The 21762-nt window shown below is 45.4% G+C and overlaps 2 protein-coding genes across 2 annotated transcripts; both read right to left on the bottom strand.

The window, feature by feature from the left end:
- Window positions 1-219: 219 nt before the first annotated feature.
- On the bottom strand, window positions 220-12236 carry bub1 (BUB1 mitotic checkpoint serine/threonine kinase). The gene is made up of 25 exons (XM_064317034.1): window positions 12026-12236; window positions 11511-11570; window positions 11264-11405; window positions 10971-11167; window positions 10542-10585; window positions 10349-10431; window positions 10106-10152; window positions 9541-9725; window positions 8841-8974; window positions 7745-8391; window positions 7420-7466; window positions 7162-7281; window positions 6561-6668; window positions 5752-5833; window positions 5279-5366; window positions 4372-4546; window positions 4208-4277; window positions 3432-3937; window positions 3183-3323; window positions 2835-2935; window positions 2235-2396; window positions 1970-2127; window positions 1280-1457; window positions 952-1058; window positions 220-865 (listed from the first exon to the last, which is right to left on the bottom strand). Exons 1-25 carry the CDS (start codon window positions 12046-12048, stop codon window positions 670-672), a joined length of 3801 nt encoding a protein of 1266 aa, XP_064173104.1. The 5' UTR covers window positions 12049-12236; the 3' UTR covers window positions 220-669.
- A 941-nt stretch (window positions 12237-13177) lies between these two features.
- On the bottom strand, window positions 13178-20561 carry fam98a (family with sequence similarity 98 member A). The gene is made up of 8 exons (XM_064317036.1): window positions 20415-20561; window positions 19325-19473; window positions 18573-18707; window positions 17338-17522; window positions 16422-16502; window positions 15914-16030; window positions 15646-15813; window positions 13178-14800 (listed from the first exon to the last, which is right to left on the bottom strand). The coding sequence occupies exons 1-8, from the start codon at window positions 20450-20452 to the stop codon at window positions 14099-14101; spliced, it is 1575 nt and encodes a 524-aa protein (XP_064173106.1). The 5' UTR covers window positions 20453-20561; the 3' UTR covers window positions 13178-14098.
- Window positions 20562-21762: the final 1201 nt, after the last annotated feature.

Genomic DNA, 21762 nt, shown 5'->3' with positions numbered 1-21762 from the left:
TACAATACTAGGAACTGTAGAGAGAAGCAGTTAATTTTTTAAATTTATGTACACACCAGTGGGCCCATTATTGACTATACCCTCTTAAGAATTATGCTCCCATTAAGTTTAATTCTGAGTTAATGCTTCATCATAGGAACACAAAAGCATATTTCATATTACGTGAAAATCAAATTGTAATATTGCATTGCATAAGATACACATCAACCTCCCCGCAAATTTAATATTGTAAAAATTGATTTTATTAATTGCACATTTAACAGAGACTATTTCTTTTTTTAAAAATTAAAAAAAAAACAAAACTTAAAAACATAAACTTTATTCTCTGCCAAGTGATAATGCAATTCCTGTTAACAGCCTTTTGTACTACAATCTTTACACATTACAAAAGATTTCTAGCACACCAAATACCTGTACAACTGATGATACTCTGAAATAGTATGGTGTGAAATTACGTATTTCCACATTGCTTCATATTCCTTGATCAAGCGTTTTCAATCCTTAAAAGTGGACTCAAGTCTAAGTGAAGGCTTTTCATTCAACAAGTTAACTTCTTTTTTAAAAATTTTTTTTAAATCAGCCCCCCCCCCCCACAAGCCAAAACACACCGGACATGTATGGTCATTACAGGATATGTCCACCAAAGCAGCTCAGTAACTGCTTGCGTCTTTATCTGCGGGACCGCCTGCTCTCGAGAAGCAGCACCACCAGGCGGCTCTTCAGCGAGCGCAGCTTGCCACTGTAGTTCTGCTGCAGCGCGGCCGTCAGTCGGCTGCGCAGACTGCGCAGGCAGGGCAGGGAGCTGCAGTCGGGAATGTTCAGCAAGGTGTGGAAGAACTCCAGCCACAGCTCGCTGTGGGGATTCCTGTTAAATAGGGTTAATATCATCATAGTGTCGGTTTTGTTCTTAGTATTTATGCAATAGAAGTAATACAATTGAAATGCCATTACCTTTTGAAAATGCCATTTGTCTTCCAAACACCATCTTCCTTTTTCACTTTCATGTACGTTCCAAACATCATGCAGTGAACTGTGCCTGCGATTCCAAAGTAGTCGGTCTGAAATTTAAAAATTCAATTGTAAGCATTTTTATTTTAATGTACAAGTTATTTTATTAGTTATTTATCAGTATTTTATGTCCACACTCAATGTCCTCTCATTTGATTCATGAAAGCACCGGGTTCACCACGAGATGGAATTAATGGCCTTCACGAGCGCACATGCGTCTTGAAAATAAATTAGAATTGTGAAGTGTAAACTGTGATGCCCTCGACTTTACCTGGTAATTCCACGGTCTCCCATCCAGCATCTCCGTACACTGGAAGCCTGAGGTCATGCATTTGGCCGTGAAAGCAGTGCCTTCTGGGAAGAGAGTCATGTCAATGCTCTGGCCCAGGTCAATCAAGGTCAATCCATGCTCAAGGCCGTCTGGATCAAAATCTTCATTTTCAAGGAATCTGGGGAGGGGGTTGGGAAGAGCGAGAGAGAGAAAAAAAAACTGAACTTACAAAAGTATGTACTTGATTTGCAATACTGCACCTGTATACAAGACACCGATCTGTGCATGGCGCATACAAAAATAGAGTCACCATTAAAACCTTATGAACTACACATAGGACTGAATTTTTCTTTTTCCGCACAGGGACATCTAGTAATGCCATCTTGTTCCTTTTTAGGGGATAAACAAGTAACTTTCAAATGTAAACAAACTCGGCAAAAAATCTCTGAAATGTAAGAGGACTATACTAGTGTCAGTCACAGATATAACTGTAAATTGGGCTGTAAACTAAGATTAATCCCAGCTATTAAACTCCGCGTGAATATTAAGAGAGCATTTACACTTGTTTGGAGATAATCAGCAACAGCCAATAAAGCATCTGGCTTCTGGTCACCTGACGCACTGCATGACGAATGAGGCTTAAGAGTAAAGGTGTGTGCAGAGAAGGAAGAAGACTGATGCTCCGCCCACCTCTCCCCCAGCAGGAAGTTGTCAGGCTTGATGTCCGCGTGGACGATGTGGGCGGCGTGGAGCTTCTCCACCATGTGCAGGATGCAGGCGGCGAAGTAGAGGACCAGAGGCTGGGGCATCACCTTCTCGCCCACGTTCTTGTACAGGTTCACTGCGTTCTGCGGGGGGCGGAAAGGGACACACGATGCCGTCGAGCCAAATCCTCGAGCAACCTCAAACCAGAGCTGGGGAATTACAATCCAATCCAATCGATAATATGACATACCAGCAGAGTGCCACAGCTGTGGAGCTCGCCCAATAGCACGCTGCCATTGTGGAAGATGTGGGCGGAGTAGAGGTTGTTGTAGAGGTGGCGCACGCTGGGCTGAAGCCGCCGGTTAAGCTGACCGTTGATGTAGAACTCCCAAGGATTCGCAGGCTTCTGAACCTGGAGAAACGCAGGAAAGCTTCAGCAAAATCGGCCTGTATCCCAATACCGTGACCCTTCTCAGGAAAGGAGCCACTGATACAGGGGTTCCAACATTTTAAATTTCTAAGATTTTTTTACAATCAACTTACATCTTTGCTTGTTTGTTGCAGATTTATAGGCCACTCAGTACTTTAAAACATTACCCTAAGTCCAGGGGTCTCCAATTCTATCCGAAAAAGGGTGTGGGTGTAGGTGTAGGTATTTGTTTCAGCCCAGTACTACAACAGCCCAGCACTACAACATCTGGTTCAACTATAATTGACTAATCATGGTCCTCAATCTATTGCATACAAACACATGCACCCACACCGGTTTCAGGTTTTTACGTTGCACATAAAAACCTGAAGGAAACCGAAGGCGTCTAAGGCTGCGTAAGTCGGTAGTTTGGGTGCACACCTTCAGGACCAGCTTGCTGGAGGTCGTGGGGTCGGTGGCTTGGTAGACTGTGGCGAACGCTCCCTGCCCAAGAATGGAATCCACATGGAGGGATTTCTTACCTAGGGTTTTCACAAACAAAAATGTATTATTCTACCCAAGTGAAATATATATATATTTTTTTAATTTTTTGTTTACATAATATTTTTCAGGAATATTCCCAAATTATGAATTTTGACAAATGTCCACTTCCCCAACATGAAAAACACATCTGTTTATTTTATTTAGCATATTCAAGTGAAACACAAATCTAAGAATCCGCTGCTCCTAGATAACTCATGGACCATTTAATGGGCTTCACTTCCTCACCCATTTTTACAGTGATCTTTGGTGCTATGTTGGGGAGCTTGCAGCCCCAGGAGACAAAGCCAGGATAAGAGGAGAGCAGAGCAGGCAGACCGGAGAGTAGGCTGGAGATCAGCTCTTCATCCCAGGGATCGGAAACCAGGCCTGCAGCCGGACAGGACACGAGAAGACGGTCTCAACACATGCTTAATGCTGATTCTGGGGGACAACTGAAGTTAACTAAATTAACATAATCCAGGAAGCAGACGGTACCTGCAGGGGCAGAGGGAGCCGAGCTAACTGGGACGTGGGGGTTGTGCGTGGGTGCTGGGGCTGGGCTCATGGGGACCTCCCAGTCCAGTCCGGTTGTGTGAGTGGGACTCCCGGGAAGGCACCAGTCGGGCATAGCGGCCTGCTCCGGGCTCATGCAGACGTCCCTGACCGGCGCACAGCCGCGGGCGGGGCTGCAGCTCGAATCCTCATCGGCTGGCTGCACCGGGCTCATGCAGACGTCCCTGACGGACGCAGATCTGCGGGCGGGGCTCCCGCCGGCGTCCTCCTCGGCCACCTGCGTCTGCTCGGGGAAGGACAGCGCGGCGGTCGGCTGGGGCAGGACGGTGACGGAGGCGGAGGAGGCGGCCAGGCCGTGCTCGACCAGCCGCCCCAGCTCGCCGGCCTCCGGGGTCGCCTGGTCGCCGTCCCCGCGGGCCGCCACCGTGCACTCCGCCATCTCCGAGCGCTGGCCCTTCTCCGCGGTCGGGCTGTGCTCCAGTATCGGGCTGAGGACATTCGGGAGAAAGGACAGGACTGATCAGAACGCTTTTAAATGAGGCTGAAGATAAAATTGACCTTGCAAAAAAAAACAATTAGAGAAAATTACACAAGCTAAAAAACCAACGCTAATACCCAAGAAGCACTGCATACAAAGGGCACAAAGGCCTCTGCTGGGGGTGCTCATCGTAGGTCAGAGCACATTTACTCATGGATTTAAAAAACAAAACAAAAAATAAAATTTTAAACAAAGTAAAAAGTAAAAGGAACTACAATACCTGAGTTTTGTTGGCTTGCGCTGATAGGGCATCTCTTCAGTGCCACTGAAAACTGTGTGTGGACCGTTTTCTACATGACAAACACAGCAGTCAAACAACTACAAGTGATACGGATATCTCTCTCTCACTCACTCAGCAACACATTGTTCCTTTCAGAGCGTTACCTTGGTCTTCCAGGTCCCATGAGTGCGGGGCATTGCGGGAGAAGGGGGTGGAGACCAGGTGAGCCGAAAGAGCGAAGTCCCCCGTGTTGTTGGGACAGGGGTCCAGAGTGTTGTTGTAACGGGCTCCCCACATCATGCTCTCCTCCGTCATGGACTCTACACCAGAGTGTACATCCTGGTACCGGAGAAGACTCAGTTAAAATACCATCTCCATCGAGACTCAGCCACCAATCAGACAGCACTCCATTACATTACAGGCATTTAGCAGACGCTCTTATCCAGTGTGACTTACACAAATTTTACACAGCATTTACATTGCATCCATTTATACAGCTGGATATATACTGAAGCAATGCAGCTTAAGTACCTTGCTCAAGGGTACAACGGCAGTGTTCCAACCTGGGAATCGAACCGGTGACCTTCAGGTTGCCAGCTCCTTACCCATTATACTACACTCCCATCCTCACCAAAAAAAACACCAACCACCAATAAAACCACACCCCTAATTCTTCACTCATAGCTCCAATCAGCTCAACACCTACAGGAATGACAACAAGCTCTAACATACACCACCTGACCTGCAAGAGATCAGGAAGGAACTCCAACCCGTCTACAGGATGACCGAGGAGCAGCGATGACAGATCAGCGGCTGGGATGTACTCATTACATTACATTACATTACAGGCATTTAGCAGACGCTCTTATCCAGAGCGACTTACACAGCTTTTTACATAGAAGGTAACTTTTTACATTGTATCCACTTATACAGCTGGATATATACTGAAGCAATTCCGGTTAAGTACCTTGCTCAAGGGTACAACGGCAGTGTCCTTACCCGGGAATCGAACCCGCGACCTTTCGGTTACAAGCCCAGTTCCTTACCCACTGTGCTACACTCCGTACTCACCGTCTGCTTCGCCGGTTTGGACACGGGGATGTCCGCCAGAACCCGTGGCTGAGCCTTTTCCGCTCCCATGGACACACTACAGGGATGACTATTTAAAAAAACCAATAAAAAACAAACTGAAGTCATTGGAAAAAAAAAAAAGTTCACAGAACAGAGAAGACTCGTAAGAAGGTTGCAGGGGTTGTGCGAAAGCTTCATGGTGTTCTTATCACTGGTTGTGTAATATGTGCAATGTGTGTAATATGTGCAATATACAGTATGTAATGTGCAAATATGTGTAATGTGCAATATGTGTAATTTGAGGTTGTGATTTGCTTACGTTGTTTTTTATTTATTTTATTTTTTTACTACTATGGAGGCAGCTGTGTGTGTGCAGCATTTGAGTCCAAGACAAATTCCCCCACGGGGACAATAAAGTATGTTGTGTTGTATTGTATTGTATTGTATTAAAAACAGCCCCGAAATGGCTTCACCTTCCGTTTTCCTTGTCGTTTTCATCCTGGAAGATGGCGAATGGGGTGGCAGCCGGGGGCCTCCCCAGGGAAGACCTGTTGCCTACAAGAGCCACACAGAACAGCAGCTGTGGTTAACACTGCTACCCACAACAAACGACGTTATCCAAGAATACCACACTGCCCAGAAGGTCAGCTCCATGTTCTAAACATTTTTGGAAGTTTGGTCTTCCGTGAATGGTTGCCATAACATCTTCCAATTTGACGCCATCTTCTGAAAAATGACTTAAACGGACAGTTCCCTTTCTGGAATTTCTCGCCTTGGGTGGGGCAGTGCATAGGGTAGCCTTCAGTTACTGTCACCGCTCAACCCGGTCTGAATAAATACAATAAATAAAAATACGAAGGAAAAAGTACACCATCGATCTTTTAAAAAAATAAAATCAACATGAACTTTTGTTAGTAAGTGGAGCCTTCAGTTGTTAAGAAAAAGTGAGGACCAAAGGAATGTAAGAGTTGACCATCTGGTTGTAATATTTGTAACAGCCCCCCCTGAAGCTTGCAAATACAGTATAAAGAGACAAATGTACTGTATAGTGTAAACTCAAAGACAAATGTACTGTATAGTATAAACCCAAAGACAGATGTACTGTATAGTATAAACTCAAAGACAAATGTACTGTATAGTATAAACTCAAAGACAAATGTACAGTATAGTGTAAACTCAAAGACAAATGTACAGTATAGTGTAAACTCAAAGACAAATGTACTGTATAGTATAAACTCAAAGACAAATGTACTGTATAGTATAAACTCAAAGACAAATTTACTCTTATTTCTGCAGGCTGCTTCGAAACTGTCATCGTCCTTTCGAGGCCCACCAGTGAACGGGTCATCGTGGAAGAAGGTTGGCGCCTGGAACATGTCCATGATCACGTCTGGAGCCAATCAACAGCAAACAAGTTAGCAATCCCATGGGCCACACCGTACTCTTTCAGTTTCATTGTCAAGACCACTCATACAACTCATGGAGAAAATAAACACTGCCTCAATATGACAGGCGTGTGAATCACACGATGTCTCATAAAACAGCAGCTACGGATGCACAATAACATTGGGGGGTTGTGTCACGTCATCAACTGAAATTGGTTTAAATCGGCATCAGCATCAGCTCAATGCCGAAATCGCAGCCCATCTGGTGAGCCAATATGGTGACTCCACGTACATTCATCAGAGAGGTGACCAGACAAATCATCGTTACTGCTTTTGGCCATGCATCCCTAATGGCAACAATACAGCAGAGACATAGAATCGCAGCGCGGTTTATCACAAATATCAGCAGCAGCACACACATCTGAGAAAAACAAAATCCAGCTTGGTAACCGACTGGACTATAATGCGCTGAACAGACCCAGAAACGGCTGAGCTTACCCAGTGCTTCCCGCGTGTTGACGGTCGGAGAAGGCTGCACTCGGGAGGGCGTGGCTTGGACCAGGCCCAGGGAAGTGTTGGGGGTGACATGGGACAGATTCCCCGTCCCTCCCTGTGACACTGTGATGAGAGAGAGAGAGAAGTGAGCCTCGAACACCAGCCACCACCCCCCCCTCCCCCCGACCCCTCGTTCACACTGGCCACAGATCTGTTAATGAACAGAACTTAGATCTGTTAGTGGAGATTCAGCGCACTTACGATCTGGCTGTGGTTCCGTCTCTGACATCACACCGTCAGGAACATCCCTGAAAAACAAACGGCAAACGCACGTGAAGCCACTTCAGTCACCCTGCTCGCGTCGGACTCAAAAAGGTGCACATGGGGGGGGGGGGTTCATGTTTTTATCCACTCCACCGGAACTCTTCAGAACCAACTTGAACCATTTAGCTAACAGCCAGATTGTTGGAATGACTTGAAGCAGCATTGTCGCAGTAGCAGAACTTACAAAACATGGTTCATTCATAAGCGATAATATTGCAAACCCGAGCAAATAATGGCCGTTGAGATAATCCTGTGCGCTTACTGTTCTCTGAAGCTGTGCTGGTGGAAGCAGTGCTGCTGGAGACTGCTGGCGAAGACGCTGGCCGAGCCGTTCAGATACGAGCGGCCGGCCAGGCCCTGAGAGGCGACGGCGGCGGCGGCCCGCGCACTGGGGGTCCTGTGGGGGGCCGAGAAGGAGCAGCTGACGGGGTCAGCGTTCCTCTCCAGGGCCGGAGCGAGCAGGGAGGCGTGCAGAGCTGCCGCCGAGGAGGGGGGCGGGGCTTGGGCGCCGGGGGCGGGGCTTTCCGTCAGCAGCGGGTTGAAGGAGGAGCCGTTTGGGACGGCGGCGGCGCCTTCGCACGCTGCGGCGGCCTCCTCCTCCTCCTCATATTCCTCCTCAGCAGGACCCGTCCGTACAAACGGCAGACTCTGTTCCCCAGGCCGCACGGTCTCAGCGATTGGCTGCTGAAATGAGCCGCAGGGTAAGGTCAATCCCAGCATCCCCTGCGCCGTCGCGTTCAGGTCCGGCCCGGCCCAACGCGCCGGACCGGCGCCGGAGGCCGCTCCAGAGCTGTGGCTGAATGGCAGGCCTGCGCCGGGCCCCGTGGGCTGAACGAAGGACCGCTGGAGGAACTCCGGGCTCGGCTCTGCCGTCTGCCTCGCAGATGAACGGTCTCCTTGGGAAAAGCCCTGCGGCATTACAGAGGACAGCAGGTGAAGAGGCAGGTACACAGCAGGTCTACAGGTACACTCACACCTGCGCAAAGAAGCTGGCTGGAATGACCTTCAACAGGTGGAGATGGTAAGTTGAGGGGCAGGCTTTCTGTCTGAGAATAGGAATGATCTCTGACTTGCTGTGGCAACATAAGAGCTTTCAGTGTTTATTAACGACCACCGATCTCCACTATTAATTCCTTTAGCAGGCTGTACATTAAACATTTTTCCAAACTAAAAACGTGGTCTTTAAGAATCTGGAGCTACATACACAAGCTAAGCTGAGCTCAAAAGTGGCACCTAGTAACGGGAGCAGCTGCATTGGCATGCCCCTTATCTGAAACAGTCACTCAGAGCCTTGGAGACCTCCAGCCTCAAGGTGAAGTGCCGCAGTCGGGTGGCTAACTGCGCCCTCCGGTGCTTACCCACTGCGGCGGCGCTCTGCCAGAGCTCCCCGCCCCCGCTGCTCGAGGGCCAAGGTGACTGTCCAGCTCCGCCAGTCTCCTCTTCAGCTGTTTCACCTCCTCCTCTTCCTCGAGCAAGCGCCTCCGCTGTTTCTCTGGAAACGGAGCACATCGAAGCGGGTCACAAAACAGCTTGGGAACGTTAAAACTCCATCTATCCGTCACTCTGCACCACAAGAGCAGAGGGAACATTGCGTAGCGCGATTCAAATACTATCTGTCATTGCAGTTCCCCGTCTTAACTGCCTGACCACACCACTTAGTGACAGCAGCTAGATTAGAGTGTGATGTTATTAGAGTACGCAGGTACGGCGACCAATATTATTCCCATGTGTTGAACCGACCCGTGTGACCAATGAGAACCATTCAGATGAAAATATATATATACTACTGATGTGAGAATAAGGCGTCATTTAAACCGAAGTGGGTGGAGCTATAACATGCAATCAACCAATAACGGAGTCTTTCCGTGGAGCGCAAAGCTTTTTGACTGTTGTTAAATGAGTGGATGACTGACAGGTTGACAGCTCCACCCATAATGCATCACACCAGTCAAAACCTCTTCTGTTGCAGTAAAACTGTGGGGGGGGGAAGAGAGGAATTAAGGTGGGTTATAGGGACAGATGAACAGGGGATACAGGGACAGGCGAGGCACAACGCACCCCACTCCCTCAGCTCCTCGAGCTGCCTGCGCTTGTCGAAGTAGCGCCGAGCCCGGAGCTCCTCGAAGCTGAGCTCGGAGCCCTCGCACACGAGGTCGTTCACGCAGTACATGGACACGAACTGCTGGCCTTCAGCCGGGCCTGGCGCGGGCTGCTTCACCAGCGCGTTCTCAGACCTAGAGATTCTGTAGAGGAGAGGAAACACGTTCTCTGTTGGTACACATACGGTCCAAAGCCTAGTTCAGACCAAAGATTAGCGACGCAACAAAACCGTTTAGAACGTCGCTGAGGGGAACTGCGGCGGTTCGAACCGCTCGTCTCAGAACGCCTGATGCCCGCGCTCGATTCAGGTTGTCTGATCGCAGTTGGCCAGTTCAGAATGTTGCAAAGAGTCACCAGTTGCAGCTGGTCGTGTCGCGAATCTTTGGTCTGAACTGGGCTCAATAAACACTCTAATAAAAACACTCTAATGAAGTCTCATTTAAAACCACTGTAGATAAAAAAAGTCACAAAGGATCACAGAAAAAAAAAGGGCAAATATTTGGTGGAAGCGCTTGGTGCTTACATGCGTATCGTTTTGTCGACAGGAAATTGTTCCAGACCCTCTAGTTCCTGTGGCAACAGACACAAAGATAAGAGACAAAGCTTTTTTTGCCACGGAAATGCATGTTCGTGCTAACGAAGATCCGGTACAATGCTGTCGCCCCAAAATAAATCTCATCACCGTTTCTTGAATAGAAAGCAACTCGTCCTTGATCACGCCACCAAAAATAAGTCGGAAAAGCAGTTTATTTTATTTAGGCAGTACCGTGCACTGCGGGGGGGCAGTCTCCCTTGGGCGTTCCTTCTGATTGATCAGCTGGGAATTCTGCAGAGGGTTCCTCGCAGCTCCTGATCATATAAAAAGAGACATTTTTTTTTGCAGAATTTAGCTTCTCCCTTTTTTTAAATTCACCACGAAATAATTCTATACACACTGCAATGGAGAGAGCCAAACTCACCTGCTCCCGCAGTCTGACTCACAGGCATCCTGGCTTGGAACAACCTACATGAGAACAAAACAGAAGCGCACCAAAATATAAAATATGAGAACCTTCTGCAGCAGTTGGGTAAGATGGGGCTCCCTTTCAACCCATACAAATAGGCACACAAGAAACATCAATATAACTCAGTTGTGAGATACCTACTCAATTTGAAATACAGTTTTGCCTCATCTCTTCAATGGTATAAAAACATACCCTTTCTATCAAAAGTTGTAACATTGAGGTTTATTAATGAACAAACACATCCAATAATCAAATATTCAATTTTATACAAAAAGAGACACAGGAGAACAGACATAGTTTAAACCTGCCGCCGAACACCTCTGAAATGAAGAACCGTAAGGCTGGCACTCCTATGCGGCAGAAGATTGAGGCGGTTGTATTTACCGGTATTGCTGGAGGACTAATTCAGCTGGCTCAGCCAGGTTTTCCACAGCACGCTGGTACACAGCATCCGCCTGAGGAAGCAGACCCTGTTTCTCAAACTGCTCTGCCCAGGCAATGTAGAGGGCAGCTGCTCTGGTGCCGATACCCTTGGCGTATATGTAGCTATACAGATTGATTGGTTCACTGTAATAGCTCGCCTGGAACGAAGAAAACACGTTACATTTAACAACTACAAAGGCTTCTATCCAGGACAACGCAACGTTTTTCATATTGACATACATGTACCGACGTACACATTTGATGCAGTAGTTGATGTATCTGACATCGTCGTAGTAGCGGGTTTGTGGAAGGAAGGTTTGAACCAGACGGTCCAATACCACTGAGATGCTATTCTGTTCTCCAGCTGGTAGTTTCTTCTCCAGAAACCCGATATACCTAAAAGTCATAAATGTCAAAAGTCAAGCAAAGATATAGGCTACAAATTCATAAATTCAAATACACATTCAAGTTCTAAAATGAACAAATATTTAATATATTTACCTGTCCCACAGATCGAGCGGATCATCTCCAGTGTAACTACTCAGACTTGCCTCAAACCTCCTGCAATAGACATTTGTCAACCGTTTTTATATTTCACAAACATAATCTCTCTGCAGGTTAACTACTTTAAAATATTCAGTGTCCCCAATATATTACATGAACCCTTATTTTAGAGTTGGGTAATGTATCATGTCGGAAACGCTGTTTAGCCATGATGTGTCATGTAACTTCACATACGCTGTGTTATCATACTTAGCTAACTTTAATAAAAAAAAGAAAACCGGAATTGTTTTTCTGTTTTCCACGTCAATTTGAATCAATGCAAGAGCATGTGAACGGCAGTGTGGGAGCACTGAAAGCAATGGACACTAAGCTAACATAGCTAATGTATATTACTCTATTTAAATAAGTACATTTTGATACACCGTAAGTTTCTGTCAGAGATCACGACTGTTCGTAAAACCACTGACCTCCCAGAGCTACGTCAGCTAGTCAAAACAGTTAATAGAACTTACTGTGAAGATGTCCTAATATCCATTGCGTGCTAAGTCGCTCCAGTGTACGCCACTCCGATTTCACGTTACCAAAGAATACAGGCGAGACCACGTTTGCTAATTTAGCAGACTATTATAGTCTGATATGTTATCAAGAAACTTTCCCACTTTCTCCTCCGAACTCCTCTTGTGTGATCATTTCAAATTCAACGTAACGTTACAAGGAGCCGCATTTTAAAATTCCGCTTAGCCAATACAATGAAACACGAGTATCACTGACAGCCAATCCTCTTGAAGAACTAGCAGTCACGTGTGAACCATTGGGATTATTGGCTGCTCAACCAAAAGGCGGAAACAACAGTTCCTTATGTGAACCAGCAGGAGGCGTTGTCGAGAATTGTTAGCATTTACCAACATGTAAAGTCTGACAAATGAAGAAGAGGAAAGCGGAGGAGAGAGACATTCAGGTTTTTTAAAGGTTTCGTTTTTTGCTGAAAAACAAAACGAGTCATATTTCTTCAATTATTGCTTCGTAATGCGCAGTGAAAACATTCAGAGGGACATGCAATTGTGATAAGCCAATTGTGTGAAAATTGTTTTATGTGACAGTACATGTGTTCTTAAATAGGACACATTATGCATATTTATGAAATATGTTTTTGGTTTGCTTAGAAATGTACCTTGTCGTATATAATAACTAAATGAATAGATCCTAAAAATAGACTGGTTGATCTGGAGCTCATGTGGAAAGGTTTAAAGATCACTGTTTTGCTTAACGCCCATGGGAATTCTTGCATATTCATATAATTGTTTGGTTTCAACAAATGTTCAGCCAGTTCCCAGACGTACTACAATATGCTTGTGGACAGAACACGCAGCAGCTTGAGTCTCTCTGTCCACTCTATCTCTGACTATTTTATTTCGGGTTACTTATTTAGCATCTGATCCTATTTCTGAATGACTGATCTATAGGTCGAGCAGCAGTCAAATTCACTGGCCATTGAGATATCCCAGGGAGCAAATTAAATTAAAAGTAAACTAGATATTTGAACGTTGAACGTTGTGTCTATGTTCTTCCACAGGATAAGGAAATTACAAGGAGAGTATGCCACAATAAACTACTTTTCAGTTGTTGGGTGCTTTCTATTACTCCAATAAAATTCTCGACATGAATTCATTTTATCTTTTTTTATTGCTCACTTTTCATTCAATCACACGTTCAATGTCTTTCACATCTCCTAATAATGTATGTACACAACATTTCCAAAAAAAGCAGCATCACGTGGCTTTTTTCCCCAAAAAAGTAACATTAAAGTCCATCACGGTTATTTGCAACAGCAAAACCACAGTCAATCTTCTCCAAAATGGCAGCAGTCCAGTCCAATGAACACACATGTTTAAAGCAAATCTCACTGGAGAAGAAATACATGTCCTTTCAAGTATTTTCTCATTGAAAAAAAAAGCTAGAGGATGGACTTCAAGAATTCAACACCATTTTTCAACAGGAGACATTATGAAAATGTTCATGTGGTGTCACGGTCAGAAAATGTACTTGTGACACAGAAATTCTGGACTCGGACAACACTATACCTCTCAAATAGTCCCCAAGATAAGGCTTGTCAGTATCAACCCAGTGTTGTTACAGAACAGTTAATGTATTATTTCCAATGGTAAACACACAAATATTGCAGGTCAGCTTTCTTTAGCTTCAGGGACCATCTGGTGAACGAGGATAATAGGAGTTGTCTCATACCTGAAACAAGGTGTGCTGTATGTGCTGATTACATCAGAACAATCAAAGCTAAACTTGTTGAACAAAGTCATGTGATGCAGAAAAATGGTAGTGGAAACTAGCTTGGGTCAGATGGATGCTTGTCAGCGTCCAACATTAGTGCAACACCGATTTCACATTCCCCACCGAAAGAGCACTCGACCTGCAAAACCAAAAAAGGAAAAAAAGAAAAAAAAATCTCGCTATGGGAAGTTCTCTCTGCTTCTTCGCACTGAACCTGTAAGGCGTCTTTCCTGTCTCTCTCATTCGAAGGAGCTTCTGTGTGAGCAGTGCCGCGATCACCCCGCCAGGGTGGTTCCCCCTCAGCTTGTGTAGTGCCTGCCCTGCCCGAAGCCGGCCTGGTTATACTGATGGCCCCCCTGCTGGAAGAACTGCTCAAACTGCCCCCCTTGGTTGAAATTCTGCCCGCCTCGCCCTCCCCAGCCACCTCCTTGTCCTCCCCGTCCGCCTCTGCTCCGACCCCCTCGCCCGCCTCGGCCACCTCTTTCCTGGTAGTGGTTGTCTTGCTGGTACCCGCCCCCTCCACCCTGATAGCCTCCGCTGCCTCCGCCGCCGCCTCCGCCGCTGCCTCCGCCGCCCCCACCCTGGTATCCCCCCCCTCCTTGGTAAGTAGAGCCCTGAAACCCGCCCTGATAATTTCCGCCACCGTAACCTCCCCTCCCCCCACCTCCTTGGTGGCCGCCTCCCTCCTGGTAGTTGCCGTGGTAACCACCTCCGCCACCACCTCCGCTCCCACCTTCCGACCAGTTTCCTTGAACTTTACCCCCCCTGCCACCACCTCCACCTCCTCCACCCCTACTGCCCCCACGCTCATAACCTCCTCGCCCTCCCTGGTCATAGCCTCCCCTTCCACCACCTCCTCCTCCTCTGCCACCCCCTCCATACTGCTGTCCACCCCCTCCCTGGGGCCCATCCTGCCGCTTCTGCCAGGTGGGCATTTCCGGAGGGGGGGGCTCGATCTCATTGGGTCTCCCACCTCGGTCAGGTACACGCCCCATCAGAACCTAGCATGCAAGAAACCAAAAAGTCAAGGACGACCATCAAATATAAATATACTGCGTCAGAACATGAAGACTACGGAAGCCTAAATGTGACAATATTCAGATCAAAGTGGTCATTGGAAAATTTAAATTCTGTAACACGTTTGCGGTTTCATTTTTTAATGATGCACAGATAATATGCGGCCAAAATAAAATAAAAAATTTGACTGACTACTTTATTTTAACTTTCATGTTTGAGTATGCATAAAATAAAAGTAATGCAAAAATGAAAATGAAATCCCAGCAGACATTAACTTTTCTATTTTTTGCCAGTATAACTTTGCCATATTCAAACTAAAGCTGAAAATGATACAATCTCCTCCCTGACAAAGAAAAAAAAATCTAATTTGATTTCATGAAATGACTTGGACTGCATGAATGATTTTCAGATAAAACTAAAACGAAATCAATGTGAAATGCATTTTCACTGTCCACCTGCACATCTTACAGCACAGTTAGACTTGCACCATTATACTTAGTGGATATGGAAAATTCATTTCAAGTCGAGATTTCCTTTTAGTTTTGTCACGTGTAATCAGTTTCGGATTCAAATACTTTTCTGTGCTCTATTGATCTTGCCTGGTGTAACTGAGCCGGCCAATATGACCAAAAGGCGGGGTTTGCACTTTTCGAAAGTATTTCATTCGTTCCAATGCACTAGACAAGACCAGTAAAGCGTAGAAAAGTATTTGAATCCAAAACAAATACATATTTGACCCAGGCCCAGGTCGCATTAAGGAAACACCATCCCTCAGCTCAATGTTGATTTTTCCTTTACTCATTTTAGATCTCGGTTCCGGCCAGCCCACCTTGTTGATGGCGCAGGCAGTCTTCTCCCGGATCCTCCCGCTGCTCGTCCGCAGGATTTTGGAGAGGTCCTCCCTGGCGGCGAAGAGGTGGGCGACGGACACCGTGCCCTTCGAGGCCAGGGTGGAACGCAGCGGCGGGTACACTTTGGCCAGCTTGTCAGCGTGCGTCTAAACGAGAAAATCCCACAGGACCAGAGGCTTTGACAAAATCGCCCCGCTGACTGCGCAATTAATAAATGGAAAAAAAAAGCGTTAGCGTTGCTCTTACCTTAGCTCTGCTCGACCACCCGAATGACTGGATTGTCACGTCCAGACGTTTCAGCAGCATCTTTCTCCTGACTTCATATTCATTCACAAGTGCTTGGTTGATTGCTTCAATTTTCTCCTTTAAAATGCATACATCAAGCTGTGAGCACCTTTTAGATGAACAGAAACCACTGCTTCATTTCGCTCCGCAATCTGCGCGTCAAGCCACCAGTTACCACCTTTTTACTTCAGTCCATGTTCCAGATTTGGGACAGTTCCAGGCTTTACTCAGTGCAGTTACCCCGCTAACTTGGTAATAAGAAGCGTACGTGTGCACACACACAATTGGCCATTGCAAATTGAGGAGAAAACAGCAAGAAAATACATTTAAAAATTACTTCAGGTCTTTCCTTGTAACTTTTACATTTTATACCAGGAACCAATTTAGTTGCACTTCTTTGCACTTTCCACCAGAGGTTCTAACTATTATTATATTGGCTGATAAGGTAAAGGAAGTCTCAGATACTGACCCAGTGTACTGGACCCAAGGGTTTCTTCATCAGAGGTCCTCCTACATGAGTTGGTGGGACCTTGGACAAAGCTTCCTTCAGCTGAGGACACAAGACCATGGCAGGTAACAATTAATTATGCTTAAAATGCCCTGTTTGGATTGAGTCATAGTTGGTGTCACTTGTACTTACTTTTACTAGAAGTCTTTCAAATTTTAAATTAATTTGAGGTGAAAATAAAAAACATCACCTCTCTCCAAGATTCCATTTTTCTGGTACATTCAGGCAACACAATGAATAAGTAACCCACTAATCTAGGCATAGTGCTTAAGGTCTCCTACACAACGACTAAAGGGAAGGAACACATCTTGATTATGATTCATGTTTTCTTTTTGTAGCCAGTTGCAAAAATATTGATCCAAAATATTTTAATCCTGTAATCGATTATGGCCCAAATCCCATGGCCATAGCCAAATACTTGAATGCTATAGTCTGTCCGTTTTTATTTTTAACTGAAATTATCTGACTGGAAAAAACAACAACAGCTGCAAACTGTTACAGGGAATGTTCGACAAATCTTAAGAACTTTTGCCATGTTGTTTTGGCTCCAATACAACATATCATAAATGAAGCATGAAAACAGATAAAACACACACATGAATAGTCTATGCCGGTGGTGAAAGACAGAAAAGCAACATATTACTGCTCCATAAACCAATGGTTTATTAGTCACCACAACAACATGAGCAACATTTCAATCCACGTTGGCCTTTGAAACTTGGTCTTGACGAAGGCCAAGCTGGTTGCTACGTTGATCATGTCGTTGTAAATAAACCACAGATGTAGGAAGAATTGTTTGCAGTGCAGAGACCGTTTCCCCTTTTCCACACTGACCAAAAGCCACACAGAAGGACGGGAGGCTGCATTTTTAACGCACTTTCTTTTCGATGCCGCTGAAGAACTGGAACATGGTGATGTTGGCAGGCGGCTTGGACATGCCCAGGGCCATGCAGATGCCCTTCAGCTCCACGAAGACGTCGCTGCCCCCGGCCTCCTGTACCTGCTTCTGCGGCCTGTTCACCAGGATCATCCTGGAGGCCTCAAGCTCGGAGATCAGGAAGGCTGCAGGAGAAGCGGACATCAGCTCGAACAACCACGAAACTCCAGTGCAGCACCTCAGTGCGACAAACAGTACATTACATTACAGGCATTTAGCAGATACTCTTATCCAGAGCGACTTACACAACTTCTACATAGCATAACTTTTACATAGCATTTTTACATTGTATCCATTTATACAGCTGGATATATACTAAAGCAATTTTCGGTTAAGTACCTTGCTCAAGGGTACAACGGCAGTGTCCTACCCGGGAATCGAACCTGCAACCTTTCGGTTACAAGCCCAGTTCCTTACCCACTGTGCTACACTCCGGCCCTCTGGAGTAAAGGCACCAAGATCCAGTACAGAACTCTGCCCTCCCGTTATAGATTAAAAACCTGCTGGATTCTTCTATAGACTGGCCTTGGGACGTAATTTGCCCGGCTCCACAGCGGGAATAGCCGAACGGGCTTGTTCTCCTCCTCTCATTACCCTTCAGAAACCTACTGGCACGGCAGGGCCTGCTAAAGCCGTGCTAGCAAAAGGCTCAATGGAACTCTCCACCAAAGTATGTTACACTGCCTAGAAACTAGTCACAACAAATCAAGCGGGGAAAAAAAAAATCGGTAACTGACTTAACTAGCACCAAAGGTGTCTAGTGCTAGTCTTTGCCCTCTGGGATTGCGGAGGGTAGTGTACGTGAGATTTACTAGGATCACGAACCTTCTTGATCTGGTGGCAACTACAAATTAGGGAGAAAACTTTTGAAATGAACATATTTCAATGCAAAATGTGCATTTGTACGCATGGTACATATACTGTACAATGATGTTTATTGAAGGATAGGAAGGAGAGACACAGGGAACCAAAAGTGGGGTTTCAACACTTAAACGCTGCAGTTTCGGTATTGCTAATGTTCTCATTATTATTCTCGCAATGCAAACATTATGCAGCCCTTGTTTCACTGAGCCTCTCAGACTATCCTCTGGGCATCGCAGTTTTGTGCAAGGTGCCATACCAGTCCTCACAAAATTAGACCACGCTACGCAAAGAACAGCACGGCACAAACTCACTGAGGAGGAGCAAGCAGTTGCCCCTGTCGAGCAGGCGCTTGGTGACGTCCCCGGTGGTGAGGACGGAGTAGGGGCACACCAGCTCCGCGAGGAGGCCGCTCATCTCCAGCTGGAACCCCTCTGCCTCGGTGGGACCTGAGGAGGACATTCCACGTAAAGGGGGAAAGGGGGCGGTCTTAATTTAAAAAAAATATATATATTTTTTTAAAGCATTAAGGAGAAAGTAGGCAACAAGGAAACCGATGTGTGTGCATCACGCTGCTCTTTTACGGAACTGAGGCAACCTTACGGCAGTGCGCTCGTGAAAGATTCTTGTTTACCCTAACATTATCAGTAATGTTTAATTCTGCAAGCTGTGTAAAGGTTCAGTAACACAGAGAGTACCTGTCCTCTTTAGATCAGCCTCTTCCTTTGCACAGCGCTCCAAATCCAATACTGCCAGCATTATGAACACTATGCCATATACCATATGAACACGAACACATGCCACATGGTATACTTTCAAAGGAGGGTCCCATCATTACTCTGAGAACAGGCCATCTTATCTTATCTTAAAACAAACAAGTGAGTCATACACTTCTGTCTGAAACTCTTTACAAAATGGCTGAAGTTCTATTCTGAGACCAAATTTGCATGAGCAGCAGCGACCTGCCTCCCCCCATTCCCAAAACCCCCAAACACCCCCCCTCCCCACAAACGTTTTTTTTTTTTAATTAAATACATTGAATAAAAAAATAAGCTGCAGTTCTCACAGTTTGTAGCATGCACATTCTCCTCAAGCTTGCAGTAGAGCTTGAGTTCGGAGACGATCCAGGCGCACAGCTTGGTGAACTCCGGAGAGGCGGCCCCTGTGCTCGCTGCCTGGTCCAGTGCCCCATCCTCTAGCAGGGGACCTTTGTACCTGCAACACGGAAAGCTGGTTTTAAAACCAGCACTGCTGGTGCAGATACAGTGGATTTCTGTACGGGGATCATACTACCTGGAACTTGTACAAAGAGGTTAAAAAACCTTACATACTCCAAATCCGCATCAAGTTTCAGCAATAACTTTTGGCCTTGAACTGGAGAAAAATTCATGAATTTGACATATGGAGCTAGGTCACAGACTTTCCTCCTGTACAGGCCCTGTCACGCACACGTCCAACAAGCTGGAGTTAGTTATCTAGTAAGATAATGGACCACTAGATTGGTTGTATGCTAGCTAAAATTAGTGATGTGGCGTCACTGCAGATATCAGTGAACGACAAATTAAAACTTATTTTTAAGATATATATTTTTAAGGTATATAATTTTTTAAAATGTAATTATGTCAGGACACACACAGCGAATACGTTGCTGTCAGTGTGAAAATGGGAGACCACACCTAACTAGCTAGAATGCTAGCTAAGTGGCAGGACTGACAATCCTTTTTGGAACAACCTATTGTGGCAACGTAATAAAAGTTAGCTTCTTAACAGAAATAGCATAAGTGAGGTCATTTCAACTTCAAACCAGTGTAAATACTTCAGCGAGCTGTACTGTAGCTAACATGCTAACTGCCACACGTCCTGGCACATTTTTTCAGTCTATCGTAAGCAATCAAAAAAGAGAACGCTAGCTCGGCGTTTAGTAGTAATGCATGTAACCACATCTGTATAGTTCGCTGATATTAGAAAGTCTAATGTTCCAAGCAGACAGTGGCAAAATTCAAGACGGTACCGCATCGGACAGCCAGTTCAGGTCGCTACATATGTGCCACTCAATTTGTCGCTGAGCAAACAATTAGCTAGTCTACGACAAGCGGTGGCTGCCGGCGTTAGCAAAATGTAGAAAACAGGTCAAAAAAACAAATGTTTTTTCCTACCCAAGGTCCTCCAGAGAATCCAGAATATCGTTCTCCATGTTTCAATTCAATCGCTGGATCTTTTAAATAACACAAATTCACAGAGTACACTTTACTGCTAGGTTGGCATGTCTGGGTCCAAGCCCGACCTCTGAACTCCGTAAGGGGCTGACCGACAATATGCCGGTATACACCGAGGTGTAGGTTTTTTTTCTCCCTTGCATATAGCTGATCCTGGGTCAGTTGTGGTCAGATTTGTTCAATTGTGCTGAGCGGCGTTGGTAAGGTTTTTGTGTTAGCAAACTGTTCTAAAATCAGCTGTCAAGGACATAACTCAAAAAATGTGTTGGCTACCTGACCAAGGTTACCATTGAAATTGTATATTTTTACATTGTAGTTTAATGCAATATTTTGGTATCTTAATATACGATATGATTCATTATAAATTCAAGTAAATCGAAAGGGGGCTTCAGTGCATGAATCAAGAAAGACCATATACGGATATCGCTAGCTGACGTTATATGCGTGTCGTGTACGATATCTTTAGCCCGACTTGCCCCGAGTTATGTTCCAGGGTTTACAGAATGAGCGATTGAGGGTATTTTGAGTGCATATCATGGGTGCGTTTTGCTACAAATGTCTGAACATGAGGCCCCTTCTGTTTTCGTTATGAATGGGCTGGATTGGCTTCAAAAAGCCATTGCAGATTGATTCATTGATATTTTCATCTACAAGGGCATTATACATATGAACAGATTAGTTGTATAGGGTGTATTCACAATTATGAACATACATATCTTTATATTGTTTTTATATTGCGCACTTTATATATTGAAACTCTTGTGGTCAGTATTTGCGGTAGGTAGTTGCATGCAGCCACTTGCTTCATGAAAGCTCTTGGCACTTGTATTTTCATTGTACGTCACTATGGTGGTATAAGTGGTGTTACTTAAAGTTTCGTTTCTGGCCTTGTACACTGTGGTAGGTTGGGCATTAGAAGGACGCGTGGTTGAAAATTACGTCAGCATCGCCAGGGGAACAAAACAAAAAACACGCACAGAGTAATAAACGGAACACTAGCTCCCTCTGCTGGCTGTCTTTCGAAAGGGTCAACAAAATAAAGCATGTAAGTCCTGTGGTATAAAAAAAAAGAAAACAGAAAAAGATTTCACTCGTCTTTTTCTGTCGAAGCAAAAGCTGATATTTGGGATGGGGTTGTGGTCATACATAAAACAGACACTGTCTGCCTACACATGTGTGGTCTCTGTCCTCACTGCTTCAGATTTCCAGAAACCATTTATACTGAGAGGGTCGCAGGAACAATTAATCACCATTATCTTATAATTATGATGAAACTGTCTATATAGTT

Source organism: Anguilla rostrata, chromosome 18 (genome assembly GCF_018555375.3).
Source record: "Anguilla rostrata isolate EN2019 chromosome 18, ASM1855537v3, whole genome shotgun sequence".
Classification (NCBI taxonomy): Eukaryota; Metazoa; Chordata; class Actinopteri; order Anguilliformes; family Anguillidae; genus Anguilla; species Anguilla rostrata.
This window is presented reverse-complemented; position numbering and strand designations above follow the sequence as displayed.

Coding starts and splice junctions, on each gene's coding strand:
- bub1 (XM_064317034.1), bottom strand. CDS start 12,048: ATGGATATTAGGACATCTTCACA. Junction 11,168..11,263: donor TCAACTACTGCATCAAATGT/GTACGTCGGTAC, acceptor TCTTCGTTCCAG/GCGAGCTATTACAGTGAACC. Junction 1,059..1,279: donor GGAGACCGTGGAATTACCAG/GTAAAGTCGAGG, acceptor TTTAAATTTCAG/ACCGACTACTTTGGAATCGC.
- fam98a (XM_064317036.1), bottom strand. CDS start 20,452: ATGGAGAACGATATTCTGGATTCTCTGGAGGACCTTGG. Junction 19,474..20,414: donor GATTCTCTGGAGGACCTTGG/GTAGGAAAAAAC, acceptor TCCGTGTTGCAG/GTACAAAGGTCCCCTGCTAG. Junction 14,801..15,645: donor CTGCCTGCGCCATCAACAAG/GTGGGCTGGCCG, acceptor CTTGCATGCTAG/GTTCTGATGGGGCGTGTACC.